The sequence below is a fragment of the Homalodisca vitripennis genome, chromosome 1 (assembly GCF_021130785.1).
Source record: "Homalodisca vitripennis isolate AUS2020 chromosome 1, UT_GWSS_2.1, whole genome shotgun sequence".
Classification (NCBI taxonomy): Eukaryota; Metazoa; Arthropoda; class Insecta; order Hemiptera; family Cicadellidae; genus Homalodisca; species Homalodisca vitripennis.
The window spans coordinates 210,424,228-210,439,608 of record NC_060207.1 but is presented as its reverse complement, the minus strand read 5'-3'; the positions used below and the strand labels follow the sequence as shown (position 1 = coordinate 210,439,608).

The window sequence follows — 15,381 nt, the reverse complement described above, 5'->3', positions numbered from 1 at the left end:
TACGATGTTTTTTGTCAGGATTGAGTCAGAACCAACACAGAACATTGCAATTTAGATTTTACGCAGGGTTAATACAGGTTCGGAGACCCCTTATTAATATTGTAAGGGATATATTGACTCCCAAAAGATAAACTAATATCGCTCACCTTTATGTCATATTACTACTATTACTACTCCATTCACAAACCCAAAATGTGGGATTTTGGCAAAGGAACACTCACATTGAGGGACTAATTTTAGAATTTCCTACCTATAACCTTACCTTAAGTAACCTTTCAGAGTAACTAAAATTTTGAGATTGTACACACGACTCAGTGACTTCTCATGTTTAAGTTATTAAAAGTGAAAATATAACAGCAAATAAAAGGTTAATTTAGGAACCATATCACGTAACAAAAGTGTTATAATTATTGGGAATTCATAAATTCAGGAGAACTATATTCCACAAATTATGGGATTAGACCAACCTAGTCAGTTTTTTATTCAAATCTTATAAGGTGCTTAATATTTTCAATAATATTATATAAAAAGTATAATACTCAGTAAAGTAAACATGACTTGTCTATTTCCTGAGTAAACTCTTAACAAAAGCAATATTGAACTATATTACTAGTTAATTATTAAATCAGCTGTTTTAAATGCAACAGTTGTTTATGATGGGGCAGCCGTTTATTAATGACAATACATAACAATTACCATCAGCGTATTGTCTTACCGACCTTCTACATACAGTTAATCGAACAGGGTCGTATTACATGGTTAATGATGCGTGGTTATGGTGATAGCATTCGATCATAAAATTAAGGATTTCTTAAATAAAATGTTTTCCATTAGAAACCCTATATAAAATCCCGCTGTTATAAAACAGTCACAATGAAGTACTTTTTAAATCTGGAACACCGTGATCCACAACAAAGACCATTGTCTTGAAGTGATGTTGAAAACCCACATATGTCAACTAATATTCTATTAAGGGAAATGGTGATTTCTCAGTGATTTGCTTGTAAGAAAAGATGAAAATCAATAAAAGACAAATTCATCTTGTACGAGTTGAACAATGATAACTTCAATCGAAAATTCGATGACATTTTAAGTAAAATAGATATCCAGATACTTACATGTAATGATATTGTATTTAATGTCCAAGCAACCTTCAAAAACTAAAACGAAAAATAACGTTTGGCTAGATGTTATTGGACCCTTCTTCATTAATTGTAACCTTACTGGTGATATGTACCTAAATATAAAAAAGATAATTCCAGAATGATCAAGTGTGGATCAAACAAGATAAAGTGCTTCCAAATGCAACAAGCCTGCCACTACTTAGAATTTGTTTTCCGTAACCGATAGGTTGGTATTCTTGGGTTTATAGGTGTCCTGTTAGATCACCGGACTTGTCACCACTTGACTACTTCATGTGGGTTGATAACAAGACCGAGAGTATAAATAAAAGCAAGAAGATGATGATGATCCCAGAAATTGTATAGGAAGTACAATGGGTTCCTCAACAAATATTACAGCGAGTTGTCACGTGTTTACATCACACTGGCTTCAGAATTTTTATAACCCTGTATATGCCTGTAGCTCATGAAGATTCTAAACCTAAATCTTAATAAATCATCGGTAAATAAAGAATAAAGTCAGTTCCACGAATCCTACTAAAGAATTTAATAAAGCAGATGGAAGAGTTGAAACTGTTTTTAATTAACAACGGAAACAAGTAAATAAATTATAGTAATAAATAATTATAATGCTTGCACCCAAAGCGTTATACATAATTTAAATAATCCTCTAAAAAGGTCACCAACCAAAATTAGATCTTCAATTATATGTATTAAGAGTTTTTTGTGTGTTATAAATGATAATATTATATTAAAACGTGTACATAAGTACATTAGTTAAATCTATTAAGAACATAACATGAAAATACATATTATATGGTGATGAAAGATACGAAACGTAACCGAAAGTTGATGAGGTAAAATAAACATGGTACAAACTTAAAAGTATAGTGGTGTTGGCTGTAATATAGTTGTGGTAGTCTAAAAGTACCAAAGTTAGTGTTTCCCTTTTGATACTTACTGCTATTTCCCTTTAACTTTTGCTGAGTATTAAGGAATAATAAAGATGTTATCAGAGTTAATTACGTTGTTAGTGGTTTCTCGTTTTCATATTATCATTTTTATCTCACATTCCTATTACTAATGTTTATACCATACTAATAAAGCTTACACGCCTTTACTACAAATGTAAGGTTATAAGCTTCTCCCTGAATGTTTAACAGCTAAAGTGCAAATCCAAAATTAGGGTCAATTTTGATGTTGACATGTAACATATAAGTGGTTTAATTTGTCTTTAAAAGGTCAAATGCTAAAGCCATTTTGGAGTACTTTATTTTAAGGAAGTGTTTATAACATAGTTACTGTACATATGCGTGTTGTGAGTAAACCTTAATAATTATGATCGGTTTGTCAAATATAGGTATCAATTTTGTTTTATATTACAAGAAACATAAATGTTGTTTATATAAACATACGAAAGAGCATATCTTTATATTGTGTCCTTTTGTAAGTACACCTCTCTATATAACATTATTCTCTACGTATTGCGTAACAAACAAGGAAGTCTTACGTATTAAATGCAATGATGTACTATAGCAAAAATTAATTATTATTATTTTATACTATATAAATAAAAATCACACACTTTTAATGTTTTATGTTGTTAAGTTGTGTCATCTTAGCAAAATTTCGAGAACTAATTTTGAAACTCGTTTAATATTTAGGAATTGACCATTGGAGTGATTTTAAAATCATTGTAATTACATTGAGATAATATTATACGCATTATAAATAAATTTACAAAAGACATAACAATTAATTCATAAGACCCGAGAAAGAATAGAATGCAGTTTACTATTAACACTACAAAAAAATTAAAGAATTCCGTAGAGTTATATATTTCAATATAATTAAATGTATAGTATAAATAAACTTTCCACACTTCTATGTAAGCAAATCAAACAGATTGGATTTAAATTTGATTAATAAGGTATTGAAACTTCATTCCTAGCAATATAGCAAATATCTATTACACATTTAAACTTTTTATTAGGTAGCTTTTATGTACGCCATGTTTGAAGAAAAGAACATTATGTTTATATAAAAATGAAACGCACTTCATACTACTTTGGATCATTGTTAACATTTTCCACGTTATTGTCAATAAGACAAGAGAAATACCAGGTAGGCCCAATGTTATTACATAGTTGTATTACATAAGATATCTTACATTTTGCAAGCACTACATGAGTACTACTCCCGAACCCATTTACTGCTGATATTTAATAAAACGTGAAATATCTCCGGTCCTGGTTTGCCTTTACTTTAAACGAGGTACGTGTACGTCATACCTGGCGTCACGTTATAATAATTTGATGGGGTTGCATGTAAATTACATATTTTTAGCACCGATTTTACTTTCGTAATTGCATATTTTACTCTCGTTATTTCTTACGAGAATACAAAGACTAAATGTACACACCCCAACTCAACAAAAGACAAATTGAGCCAGTTTGCTGACTGATAGGCTTTTTTGACGCAAAGCCACATTGCATGGTTGGAAATTATATACCTCTTATTCGTGACCATCTAAAACTAAGTGTTATTTAAAATTTAGACTCTAAAGAATATATATATATATATTATCCTGTGATTATATAAAGTGGTATTTTCTTTCATTAAGTTGGGTTACAAAGTAAAGTTTAAATAATAAAAGTCTACCCAACAGATCACCAATGAAGGTATTGCATGGTATATTTTGAAAAATTAACACTATACACGTTATTATAATAAATGTTAAAATCTCATAACTTGTTTCCAAGTTTAATTATTTTTGTATTCCTTAGTTGCCCTCACAGTTATTCATATGGGTAAAAGTATTTTGTAACTCTGAGCAAAATTCCATAGAATAACAAGACGCATCACCAGACTTGGTGTGGATTATAGAGAAATGAACCCATGCAAATTTCAAACCCATTGGTCAGTTAGTTTTCGAGATATCTTGTGGACAGAGAGAAATAAAATTTTGAAACCTCTACAACGGTAGGTTTCACTATTAGCAATTAAGAATCTACCTGTTAGACTTCAATGGAGGATTAAGAAAGTAATGAAAGTGAACAATAAAAGAAAGAAGTTGAGCAGATTGTCGGCGACAAAGGGTGCTTAGCTTGTAATCAGCTTACGGTACAAGTCGATGGAGACAGAAGTGGATTTCGGCACGACAAAAGGGCTGTTGAGCGCTTGACACGTGAGAACCCCATGGAGATGTTCCCGCTCAGTCTTGTCTAAAGCCAAGCTGTTCTGCACCCGGCCGTCTTGTAGCACGTCATACGAGTCATCTAGCAGCGTCAGGTTGTACCACCATGACACGCGAGGAATTGGCATTCCTACAGAGATGAAAAAGTTTTTTGTATGAATATTATGTACAAGTAAATATCAGACAAAGACGTTATAGTTATTTATTTTTTCTGACTCACCAAGAACAAGAGAAGGTATGTGAGAGGGGATTATATGGAAACAAATAAAATGTTTTCACACGAACACGTTCAATTACAGAGAAAGAATTTGAATGGAACATACACGTTTTATAATCATTCGTAGAATTTATACGGGAAATAAATATAAAATTTCCATAAAAATGCATAATACGTGTTTCAGCCTGCCTATTTTTTAATTTGTAAACTGACGGTATAAAATTGATTAAAAAAAAACTTTTAATGTTTAACTTTAAAAAAATAATATTATTTTTTATAATAGTATCTATTAAAGTTTATAAATAATATATAAACATGTATTTTTAATTTCAAGGTTCAACAGTTGGTTTTTTAACAAAAGAAACTGTTACATTCTACAAAAAAGACAATATTGGTCAACTTGAACGGCTGCAGAGTGTAAAAATACCAGTTGTATAACATTATGTTTACAGTACACAGTTGATAACACAACACAACACAACAGTATACACTTTAATGTAAAAGACGTTTTATCATTTTTCTTCATTTCCTTTTATCACACACTACTATTTTATTATAAAATATCAGTTTTGGAAAAAAGTACGAAAAGGTAAAAAAAAAAACGCAATCTACCTCCTGCGGAGATGCAGTTAATTTGCAAAGGCATCCCTTCCGGCAGCGGACCCAATGTCCTGGACGTGATGAGGTTACCTTCGGAGTCCTCCAAATGAATATCTTCAGGAGGAACTGAAATGTTCATAAGCCCCTTAGAAATAAATTTTAGGAAATAAATTATTTAGACAATCTCTCATTACTTTAGAATGTCTTTAAACAAGTGCTAATATTGTAATAATACATTAATAGAGATTGAAAATGTTTGAAGTGCATAAAAAACTATAGTTATTTATTGAAGTTATTGAACTCATTTTGCAAATTTAATGAAGTGAGTATATTGGTCGCATAACCTTAAATAACCTAAGTAGCATACAAATCAAAAGGTTGTGTTTCTATGTGTGAATAACTATTGTTAAAAGTTTAGATAATCAAGTTTTAAACTAATTGGATTTAAAATAATTTGTTGTAATTTTAAATGTTTAATCTGCAGTCGAAATTGGTCATATAAGTTCAAATTAAGTAGCGTACAAATCACATGTGTGAATAACTATTGTTAATAGTGTAGGAATTGGTTTTAAAATTAAATTCTATTGGCCAGTTTCCGATACTAGGCTATACTGTAATTTTAAATAACTAATTTTATAACGTATAGTTTTTCAATTTACAACTTAATTTATCATAATGCCATTGAATTTACAATATTTTTTTTTAATCCTTCAGGAGTATACACAAACAAATTAGATGGTTTTCGATAAATTAAGTTGTAAGTTGAAAAAATATACCTGTTATAAAATAGTTTGTTTCAACTTTTTTACCTTCAGATTAAGTAAGTTTTCATTTAAAACATCCTCTACATTTCACATCACTCATGTTATACTCACACACTATTGGTTGGTCGAAGTGTGATTAAATGTACATGTAATGAAGTTAGATATTGCAATAACTTTTTAATAGACATTTTTATCAAAACAGCCCAGATTGTTACAGATTAATCAAAGTTTAAAATTTTAAAGTCTACATATAGAATCTTTCGTGACACACTTCGCAACATGTTCCTTTTAGATTTTATTATGAAACTCTACATGTAATGTATACTAAAGTATTTGAAACACTACGTGTCGAGGATTTAAATACATCGTCAAGTTTCAAAAAATCATGACATACAAGTTTAGCATAGAACGCAATGGAAAATATGAATATTTTTGTAAGATATAACGATATATATTGAATAAAAAAGTTAAAGCAAAGTCGCTGATACGTGACTTATCAATATTTTAACATACAAACGATTAACATGTTTCTATTACTTTTCTCGTATATCAGAAAGTTATGAAAAAGTTCTTTAAATATTAAATCATAAAAAGTATTTCTTTTTGAATATTGTGTAGACTACTGTGTATGATAGACATACTTATGCTACAACTCTACCGTACATAATGTACTGTCTCGCCAATAAGTGTCAGAGAGAGGTTTTTTTTAGCCCTTACAGCCCTGTGAAATGAAAGTTTTCTTTCCTTTTTTCTCTTTCAACTAGTAAACACTAACATTTATAGAATACAGAGCGAAATCTATATGTAATACTAACTTCACTTGGTAAAGTAAAAATTCGTAAAAAATACTATTTTATTAACAATACATTCAAACTACACAACAACGACAAAAAATAATAAAACCATACAAAATCGAAATGAATAACAGTGTTGTCTTTTTGAATATAGTAAAGCATATCTCGATAAATTTGTCTTGGTTTAAATAATTAATAATATCCTATTAGCTATTTATTTCATTAAATTTACATTCTAGTATCTAACTCATTCGTACTGGTCTTTTCCACTTAGAACTTAACGAACTGGAATTAAAATTAATTGTTGTTGTGAGATTATTAACTTAGATATATTAAAATGTCTCATCCATACCGATCACTGTAACGTTGACCAAGCTGTTCCTGGTGGGAGAGTGTTTAAAATCCACCCGGCACTTGTATAGACCCGTATCCGAGCCCCTGGAGTTGGCCAGTGTGAGGGCCGCCTGGTAGAGGTCACTAGAGAACTGTGCCCGGCCCTCCAGGTCACCGTCGGCCCAGTGTATTCCTTTGTGTAGATCCCTCTCTCGCACATCCATGCTGGAACATGTCATACAAATCACGTACTGTTTTTATCCAGCTGCTTACAATGTATATTTCTTCATAGTTCTTGGTTAAAAAGTCGTTACCTGTTGAGTTAAATTATGAAAACCATTACTTATTTGTTATAGTTTCAACCTACATTACTTTATTCTTAAGAAAATTTATATAAAGTAGCCCCCGCCCCGGGGCGAAACCAGATAAAATGCTAGTGCATTTGTTAAAAGTATTATTATAATATGAACTTTCTTATTACTATCATAAAAATATAAACTATTGTGAGGATAAAATATACTAAATAAGTCACATTTGCTATAATATAACACATTATATAACCCTAAGGATAACCAGGATACCCTGATTAAAATTGATCTTGGGTTAAGGTATGAGTTGAATAGGAATTTTATTACGAAATTAGTGGCTATTCATAATAAGGCAAATTAAAAATAAACGTAACTTTAAGGATGGGACCTTGTTGTATCCACTGAGAAAAGAAATACAGATTTCAAAAGACGTAATCATAAAACTAAAGATGTTATTTGAACCGTACTATGGTTAATAACTAAACCTAGATTAGTGTTCTTTCAAATTAAGACAAGAATCTTCAACTAAGAGTTTGTTTTAGTTATTATATATCAATATATTTATCGTTAAACATCAATACACATTGATATTGTTAGATTAACTCTATTTTAATACCGTCACTTTACAATCTGTTATTTAATTATAAACTCAAACCCATATACAGAAAATAAATCTTTGTTTATAAAACTAAACATAACTACCAAACTAACAGTTATTAAAAATTATGTTATTTTTGTTACGAATAAAATATAATAGGTTGTATATGTTTCACACTGTCTAATACAAGCAGATGAATAATAAAATCTTAGTGCATTTCACAATATATATTTAAAAGTAAGAACCTACTTGCACATTACATATACACGCTCTACTTTTCATTAACATTACTTTGTCAGCAATGGAGCTTTGATAAGAATGTTCCTGTTAGCATGTAAGGATGTATATACTTTAACATTGTTTCACATGGATATCACATTGTTAAAGATATTAAAAATTGCTTTATTATGATCGTATTTTTTAAGTAATCCGTGATTAAAGGTTACCTTTCCAGAATAATGCAACCAATACCACAGCTGATTGTAATATAATCGATACCTCTAAAATCACTGTTTTCCTTATAATAGCATCATAAATCGTTTTATTTTAAAGATCTTCATCGAGATCCTTGGATAAAATTTTCGATATAATAGGTGTGTTTATTTATAAGACTGCATCCAGAAATTATAAAATGTCTAGATACTAAATAATATGGGGTTGACGATATCAAATAAATTTATAACATTTATATAAAACACATATATGATATAGTATTGAGATATATAACTTCAGTTATAATCTACCTACCCGTATAATAGAGATACGTTAAATGCTATTTTATGGTTGGAAAAGTAAATTAAATGAAAAATACATATATACAGTTTGACAAAAACTAAGAAAGTTATTTTTACTAAAACAAATATTTTCAGAATGTCCATCGTTAACGAAGGACGCCAAAAGTGACCCTTGTGTATGAGCCACTTCATGTGTATGTGGGTACTTAGCCGGCCACTTCAACTCATCCATACCTCACGCTGAAGTTCAGCACTAGCTCGTAAATCACACCTAACGATTGCTACTCCATTCAAGATACTTAGTTTGTGGATTAGTTTTTCTAGAATTTTTTTACCAAAGAATACTTATTACTTTCTAAATAAATGGTAAATAGGTTTAATGACGTTAATTTTTTAACTAATAGTGTCAATATTAGTTTTCCCTGTTAAATAATTACTGTATTTCTGTCATTGTTATTAGATAGTATGGGTTTACATCACTGCAAATAAGTAACTTCTTACAGTTGTAGCTACATAGTAGCCAATATTAATATTCATCGTATGAAAAAGTAGACCTTCGGTTGTAAAAGGCAACAGAATATTTACCTGCACATAGACCTCTTATCGTACTGTATTTGTACGAAACAAATAGTGCCACGGTATCGTCATACTCTGCAGGTACAAGGTCACATGGTAGCTTGCTAAAGGAATCCGTGTACTTACCTGTATACAGGATACTCAAAAAAGGGTATCAAAATCTTCTGTGGGTAATAGTATTAGTCATATGAAACGAAAAATGTCAAATAAACATAGGAAATATCTCGTTTAGCCGCTAGCCACTATTTTGTATTTTTTATAATTATGTAATATATTATTTTCTCTTAAACTAGTAAAACTAAAGAAACTTAATTGTTCACTTGGATTATACAGATAAGAGAACAATTAAAAACATAATTGTTTTATTTTCTTTTATATAAAAAATAGCGTTGGTTTAAACTTTTTAAGTAAAATAGCAAAATCACCGGTGCAGTAAAAAAAATGCATAATATAAAAAATAATTTATTTATTATCAAGTTTGTGACACCCTTTGGAACACCTAGTATAGGGATTTTATCGTCTTCCTTTGCCTAATAACTAGTGTATAGTCATCCTCCGGAGATACATGGTCACATAGTGGCTTGGCCATAGAACGTGAGGTACTTACCTGTATATAGGGGTCTTATCGTCGTCCTTATACCATATAACTAGGGCCACACTATCGTCATACCTCTGGAGGTACAAGGTCACATGGTAGTTTGGTCATGGAACCCGAGTACTTACCTGTATATAGGGGTCTTATCGTCGTCCTTATACCATATAACTAGGGCCACACTATCGTCATCCTCTGGAGGTACAAGGTCACATGGTAGCTTGGTCATGCAACCAAGTACTTACCTGTATATAGGGGTCTTATCGTCGTCCTTATACCATATAACTAGGGCCACACTATCGTCATCCTCTGGAGGTACAAGGTCGCATGGTAGCTTGGTCATGCAACCCGAGTACTTACCTGTATATAGGGGTCTTATCGTCGTCCTTATACCATATAACTAGGGCCACACTATCGTCATCCTCTGGAGGTACAAGGTCGCATGGTAGCTTGGCCATGGAACCCAGTACAACTTCAATTTCTTCGAATCGCACTGAAACAATGAGACGAAAATTTACAGATAAGACCATGAAAAGTGATAATATTCTGTATAACCAAGTCTATAAAATGATATAGTAGTCTCACAGTTTAAATTTAAAACATAAATCTACACATCATATAAACAAAACGTTAAGATATCAACAATTTCGTTATAAACTCAAAGTTGCTTAGTCACAAAACGATATATTTAAATTTATTTAATTTAAATGATACTAAATCCCTAGATAATGTCAAGAAAAAAGTAGCTTTGAAGAAAATGGCATACTAAATTTTATTACCAAAGACATCGTAGCTACTTATTAAAAAACTTATTATTTAACTTATTGATGTAAACTTATTAAATAAGTTTTACATCAATCATATTTTTCTTAACTATGTTTAAACAATCATGGTAAAGCTCGATACTTCCAAAATAACTCTACAGTAAATGTGTTTTATTGGGATTTTCGGTTTAACCGATTTTGACTAAAGATGGTTTTTAAAATACAGAGTAAAATAGAACCGTAAATTCTTGTTGCAATGCTATTCGTGGTTCGAGTAGAAAAAGTTATATAACATACTATAAAAAAAAATATAAAATATTCTCATGTATGATACATATGAAAAATTACTTTTAGAAGGATATTATATGATAAATACGTAATATGTACACTTAGAAGTATATGATGTGGTTTGTAGGTTTGTAACTGGCATGAGGTTATACACGAGAGATATTGATTTTACCATTATACAAACATACATATACACAATTATTAGGATCTGTGATTACTTAGAAAAAACAAATATTTAACTGAAAATGAAGAAAGGATTGATTATCGGTCCAGATCATTAGATTATCACACTTTAACTGCAACAATGTTAGTGTATTATTGATGTTAAAGTAACAAAATTGCTCAGTACAAAATCCAGTGAAAGGGTTAAAACCCAAATTTAGTCAGGCTACGAGCATTGCAAATGGATAGCATAATCAGGAAAACATTTGTAAGGCTTGTAGGAACAATAAATCTTACAGAAAGTGGAATGGAAAGTAATTAAACAGAGAGAGATACGCTGGAAAGTATATATATTGTAGAATGGACTTGATTAGAACATTTAATGAAATAGTTCAGTTTTATTTCTTGTCGGAATGAAACTAAGAAATAGAATAAGTGATAAGTATTTTGTTATTCCTCTTTATTTATAAACAACGGGTTCAACTGTATAGTAGTATTCTCAAAAGTTAGTTAAAAAGTACGATTGAGTTGTATTATTATAAAATATGGTGCAATGGTAGAAGCTTCATTACTCCGGTAGTATAACGAATATTTGCTTTTTTGTTTCGATAACTAAATCTTCAGAATGATAAAATGACTGAACTAATGCAAAAAAGATGTTTAGTGAATTTATATTAGACATTGAGTATACAACCGATCCAATGCAACTTACTGGCTTTATAACGTATGTTTTAATTTTCAAATTTATTTGAATGTTTTATAAAATAAAATGGAAACGCCCAAAATTATGGTAATTTATGCTATATTTAGTCAACATGTGATTTTAAAGATATAATTTTAGACTTACAAAAAGTACTTTTTAATTGAACTTTTATCAATTAATGAATATTTCAAATTAAAAAATACTCTAATTTATATTGCTGAGAAGAAGGTACTTGATTATTGCAGTTAATAATAACGACAGCGTTGGATTAAAAATATTGTTTTTATTTATCCTACTACACGAAGTGTAAGGAAAGATGTATTAAATGTTGTTATATTAAGCAAAGCATGATATAATAATACATAAAGATAAATTAATAATTAAACATTACGGAAGTAATAAATATTCCTTTTACTCGACTCTTATTTCCATAAGAGGGATGTAAATTCTTCTCCATACACTGAATAATACAAGTATATAAACTCAAAACATACTAAATGAAATAATAAAATGAATCTTAGTTACTAATTAAAAATAATTAGGAAGAAAACTCAGTAAGAGGTAAATGATTTGTGGCGGACGCTTTTTGAAATCGAAAATACTAACCATAAAACTTTCTCAATATATCCAGTGTAAATGACCCTGCAAAGAATAACTCAAACGTTAATGACGTCTGCAGGTAGATCGTTATAACACACTCCAGCGCTTTTTTGCCTAAGTTTATACTCTTAGCAGAATCCTCTCCTTCTGCTCTGATTGTGTAGCTTTTTTCGCTTTTGCAGTGGACATGACTTTTGATTTTTATGCAGAATATATAGGTACAAAGTTTTTTTTACATTAATACTCTTTAAAAATCATATATATTATATAGAATTAAAGAGCATATCAAATAAGTTTTTTAATGATAAGTATGTCAGAGAAATAATTTATATACAACCATATAATACTATATTGTAAGTATGAATAAAAGACTACGACATTCTAACTCTCCGTACATTTAGTAATGTAAACCTGTGTCATACTCATACAAATAATATAGGATACCCATGTTTGAGCAGAGTACAATATATTTCAAAGTTATCACATTTTAGAATGAAAAGTGTTAGTGCAATTTTAAATAATTTGAGTATTAAATACAGCACGTATTCCATGTTAATAACGTATGCACATAAAGGTTTACAAGTTGTAGAAATTTTCTTTCAAAACTACGTTTGTAATAAGTTTATTACAATGTAAAACTCAATATATATACCATATATATATATACATGTACAATGTGCAATAACAAATATTTACCACTTTTAGGTAAAATATTTTTTGCATTTTAAAAATCTAAATTTTGAGATTTTACAAAAATGCTTTGGATGGAGACACTTATTTATTTGCGATTTGTAGATGTTAATTTTAAAATACGTCTAATTTTTACATTATTTATGTTATTTTTATTTATTTATTCATGTATATGACTATATACACATACAATAATAAAGTTCTTGTAAAACATACTTTTTTCAACACATTTATCATCAAAGTTATTTTAGAATGGCCACCAAATTATTTACATTATCTTGTAACGTTGATTGGCAGTAAAATAATTGTATTTTAAAGTGGAACTTCGCCTTTTGGCATATCTGGATTATTTTGTACTAAATAGTTCTTTAGTTTATTTAGGAAATTTGCATTTTTTCACTTGTTTAAATATAATCTCACTAAATGTCGGTCTCGAACATTGTCGTATTTACTCAGTATTAGGGACTAGAGGCTAAAGGAAAGAGTTTGCGACTCGGTTAACGTCAGTATGAAAGTTCAGAGTAGGAATCTTCACAATAATATTGTAAGGAATATGTAGTTTACTAGTATACAAAACATCCCGAAAAGAATATAACTAAATATTATTAGAAGTGGGAGAAATACTAGAAGAAACTTAAATAAAGAAGGTTGTACAACCCTTGCATAATAAACAAAACCTGTTCATCCACAATTATTACTTACAGAAAACAGGAGTTAGATTTAATCTATAAACTTAAAATAATCTACCTAAAATTATTATAAACTGAACTTTCAATGTATGAAATATTGTGACTTCTCTTAACTTTCAAAATCCCACATAATATCATATTGACCTCTATGGAAATGACCTTGCAAACCAAGCATACTTCCTTCAAATCCTACCCAAAGCCATTATAATTTGCAAACAAAGTTGAAGTGTTCCACAACATCTTTTACGTAACAGCCTTTGTTCTTTGTTTAAAGGTTATTTTTGACGATGGAAGGATTGTGAAGGAAACAGGATTTTTGCGGACATTTGCCATCGTTCAGTGAAACAATAAATCAGTAACACTACGTTTCAAGATCTGCAGTCTGATCTCTCTTCAGGTAAAGAACTAACCTAATACATAATTACAAACTAGGTTAAAATAAACAAATCATACAAAAGCGTTGTTGCACGCCTAAGTCAGGAATCACAACCTACATGTTGTTTGTCAACTTCACTAACTCTATAAACATGCACTTAAAAAAAAAACTATACAAAACACTAATCATTAAAACTTAACTACGGAATACAGGTCACAATACGTCTTCACTCGTATACTAACCACCTACGATTGACCAGAGGGACTAGCCAATGGTAATCGTCACGGCTGGCTAAATTTCCATAGTTAAGTTTAATGATTAGTGTTTTGTATAGTTTTTTATTAAGTGCATGTTTATAGAGTTAGTGAAGTTAACAAACAACATGTAGGTTGTGATTCCTGACTTAGGCGTGCCACAACGCTTTGGTAAGATTTGTTTATTTTAACCTAGTTTGTAATTATGTATTAGGTTAGTTCTTTACCTGAAGAAGAGATCAGATTGCAGATCTCGAAACGTAGTTTTACTGATTTCTTGTTTCACTGAACGATGGCAAATGTCCGGGAAAATTCTGTTTCCTTCACAGCCTTTGTTCTATTACATGCAAAGTTCAAATAAGAAGCTCATTTTTTAAATAGGTTTGCTACAGGTATTACTATGTTGTATACTAAAATTGCATGTAATAGAATTCTGTTTGTTTAAAATTTGATTTACTGTACGGTTTTTTTCGTTTCCAGAATGTCAATTTAAAAATATTTGATAAAGCTCAGGCAAATCTCGTAGTGTGACGTGTACGATCATAGGCAGCAGTTTTATCCATATAGTAATGAAGCTTGATGAAGAAGTAAAGTCTATAAATCAGATAGTGTAGGCACACAGATAAATAGACAAACATTAATTTTGCCAAGACCCTAGAGTTATATTCCTTGCTGACGCTCAGCCCGTAACAATTTCGGTCTTAAAACTGAGGATGAGCTTATATAAGATATTCAGGAAGTGTATAATGTAATCCGCCGATAACTTCCTGGAGTTGCATGCTGCCCTAGTGACTAAGGGCACATGACATAAAGGGTTGTATACCGATATGATGTTGGGCCATTTAATATGAACTGTAGCTGAGACTAATCTAAAACATATTTTCCATGCCAGAATGTAATTATCCATTAAAAATTTATTTCCTACATTAGAGAGTGATCTTGATGTTTAGTAAAATTATTATGTTTAGTGACATAGGATCTCTAAGAGCATAAATATTTTCATGTGGGTCCTAAAGAGTTAG

At 30.2% G+C, this 15,381-nt stretch overlaps 1 protein-coding gene across 1 annotated transcript in view; it reads right to left on the bottom strand.

Annotated features, from left to right (window-relative positions):
* Positions 1-15,381, bottom strand: part of LOC124354752 (hemicentin-2-like) — a 52,257-nt gene that overhangs the window by 16,228 nt on the left and 20,648 nt on the right. The window contains exons 2-6 of the mRNA XM_046805438.1: positions 10,194-10,326; positions 9,849-9,938; positions 7,045-7,250; positions 5,147-5,260; positions 4,244-4,447 (exon numbers count right to left, since the gene is read on the bottom strand). Coding sequence (XP_046661394.1) covers positions 4,244-4,447; positions 5,147-5,260; positions 7,045-7,250; positions 9,849-9,938; positions 10,194-10,326 — 747 coding nt within the window. The remainder of the gene's footprint in view (positions 1-4,243; positions 4,448-5,146; positions 5,261-7,044; positions 7,251-9,848; positions 9,939-10,193; positions 10,327-15,381) is intronic.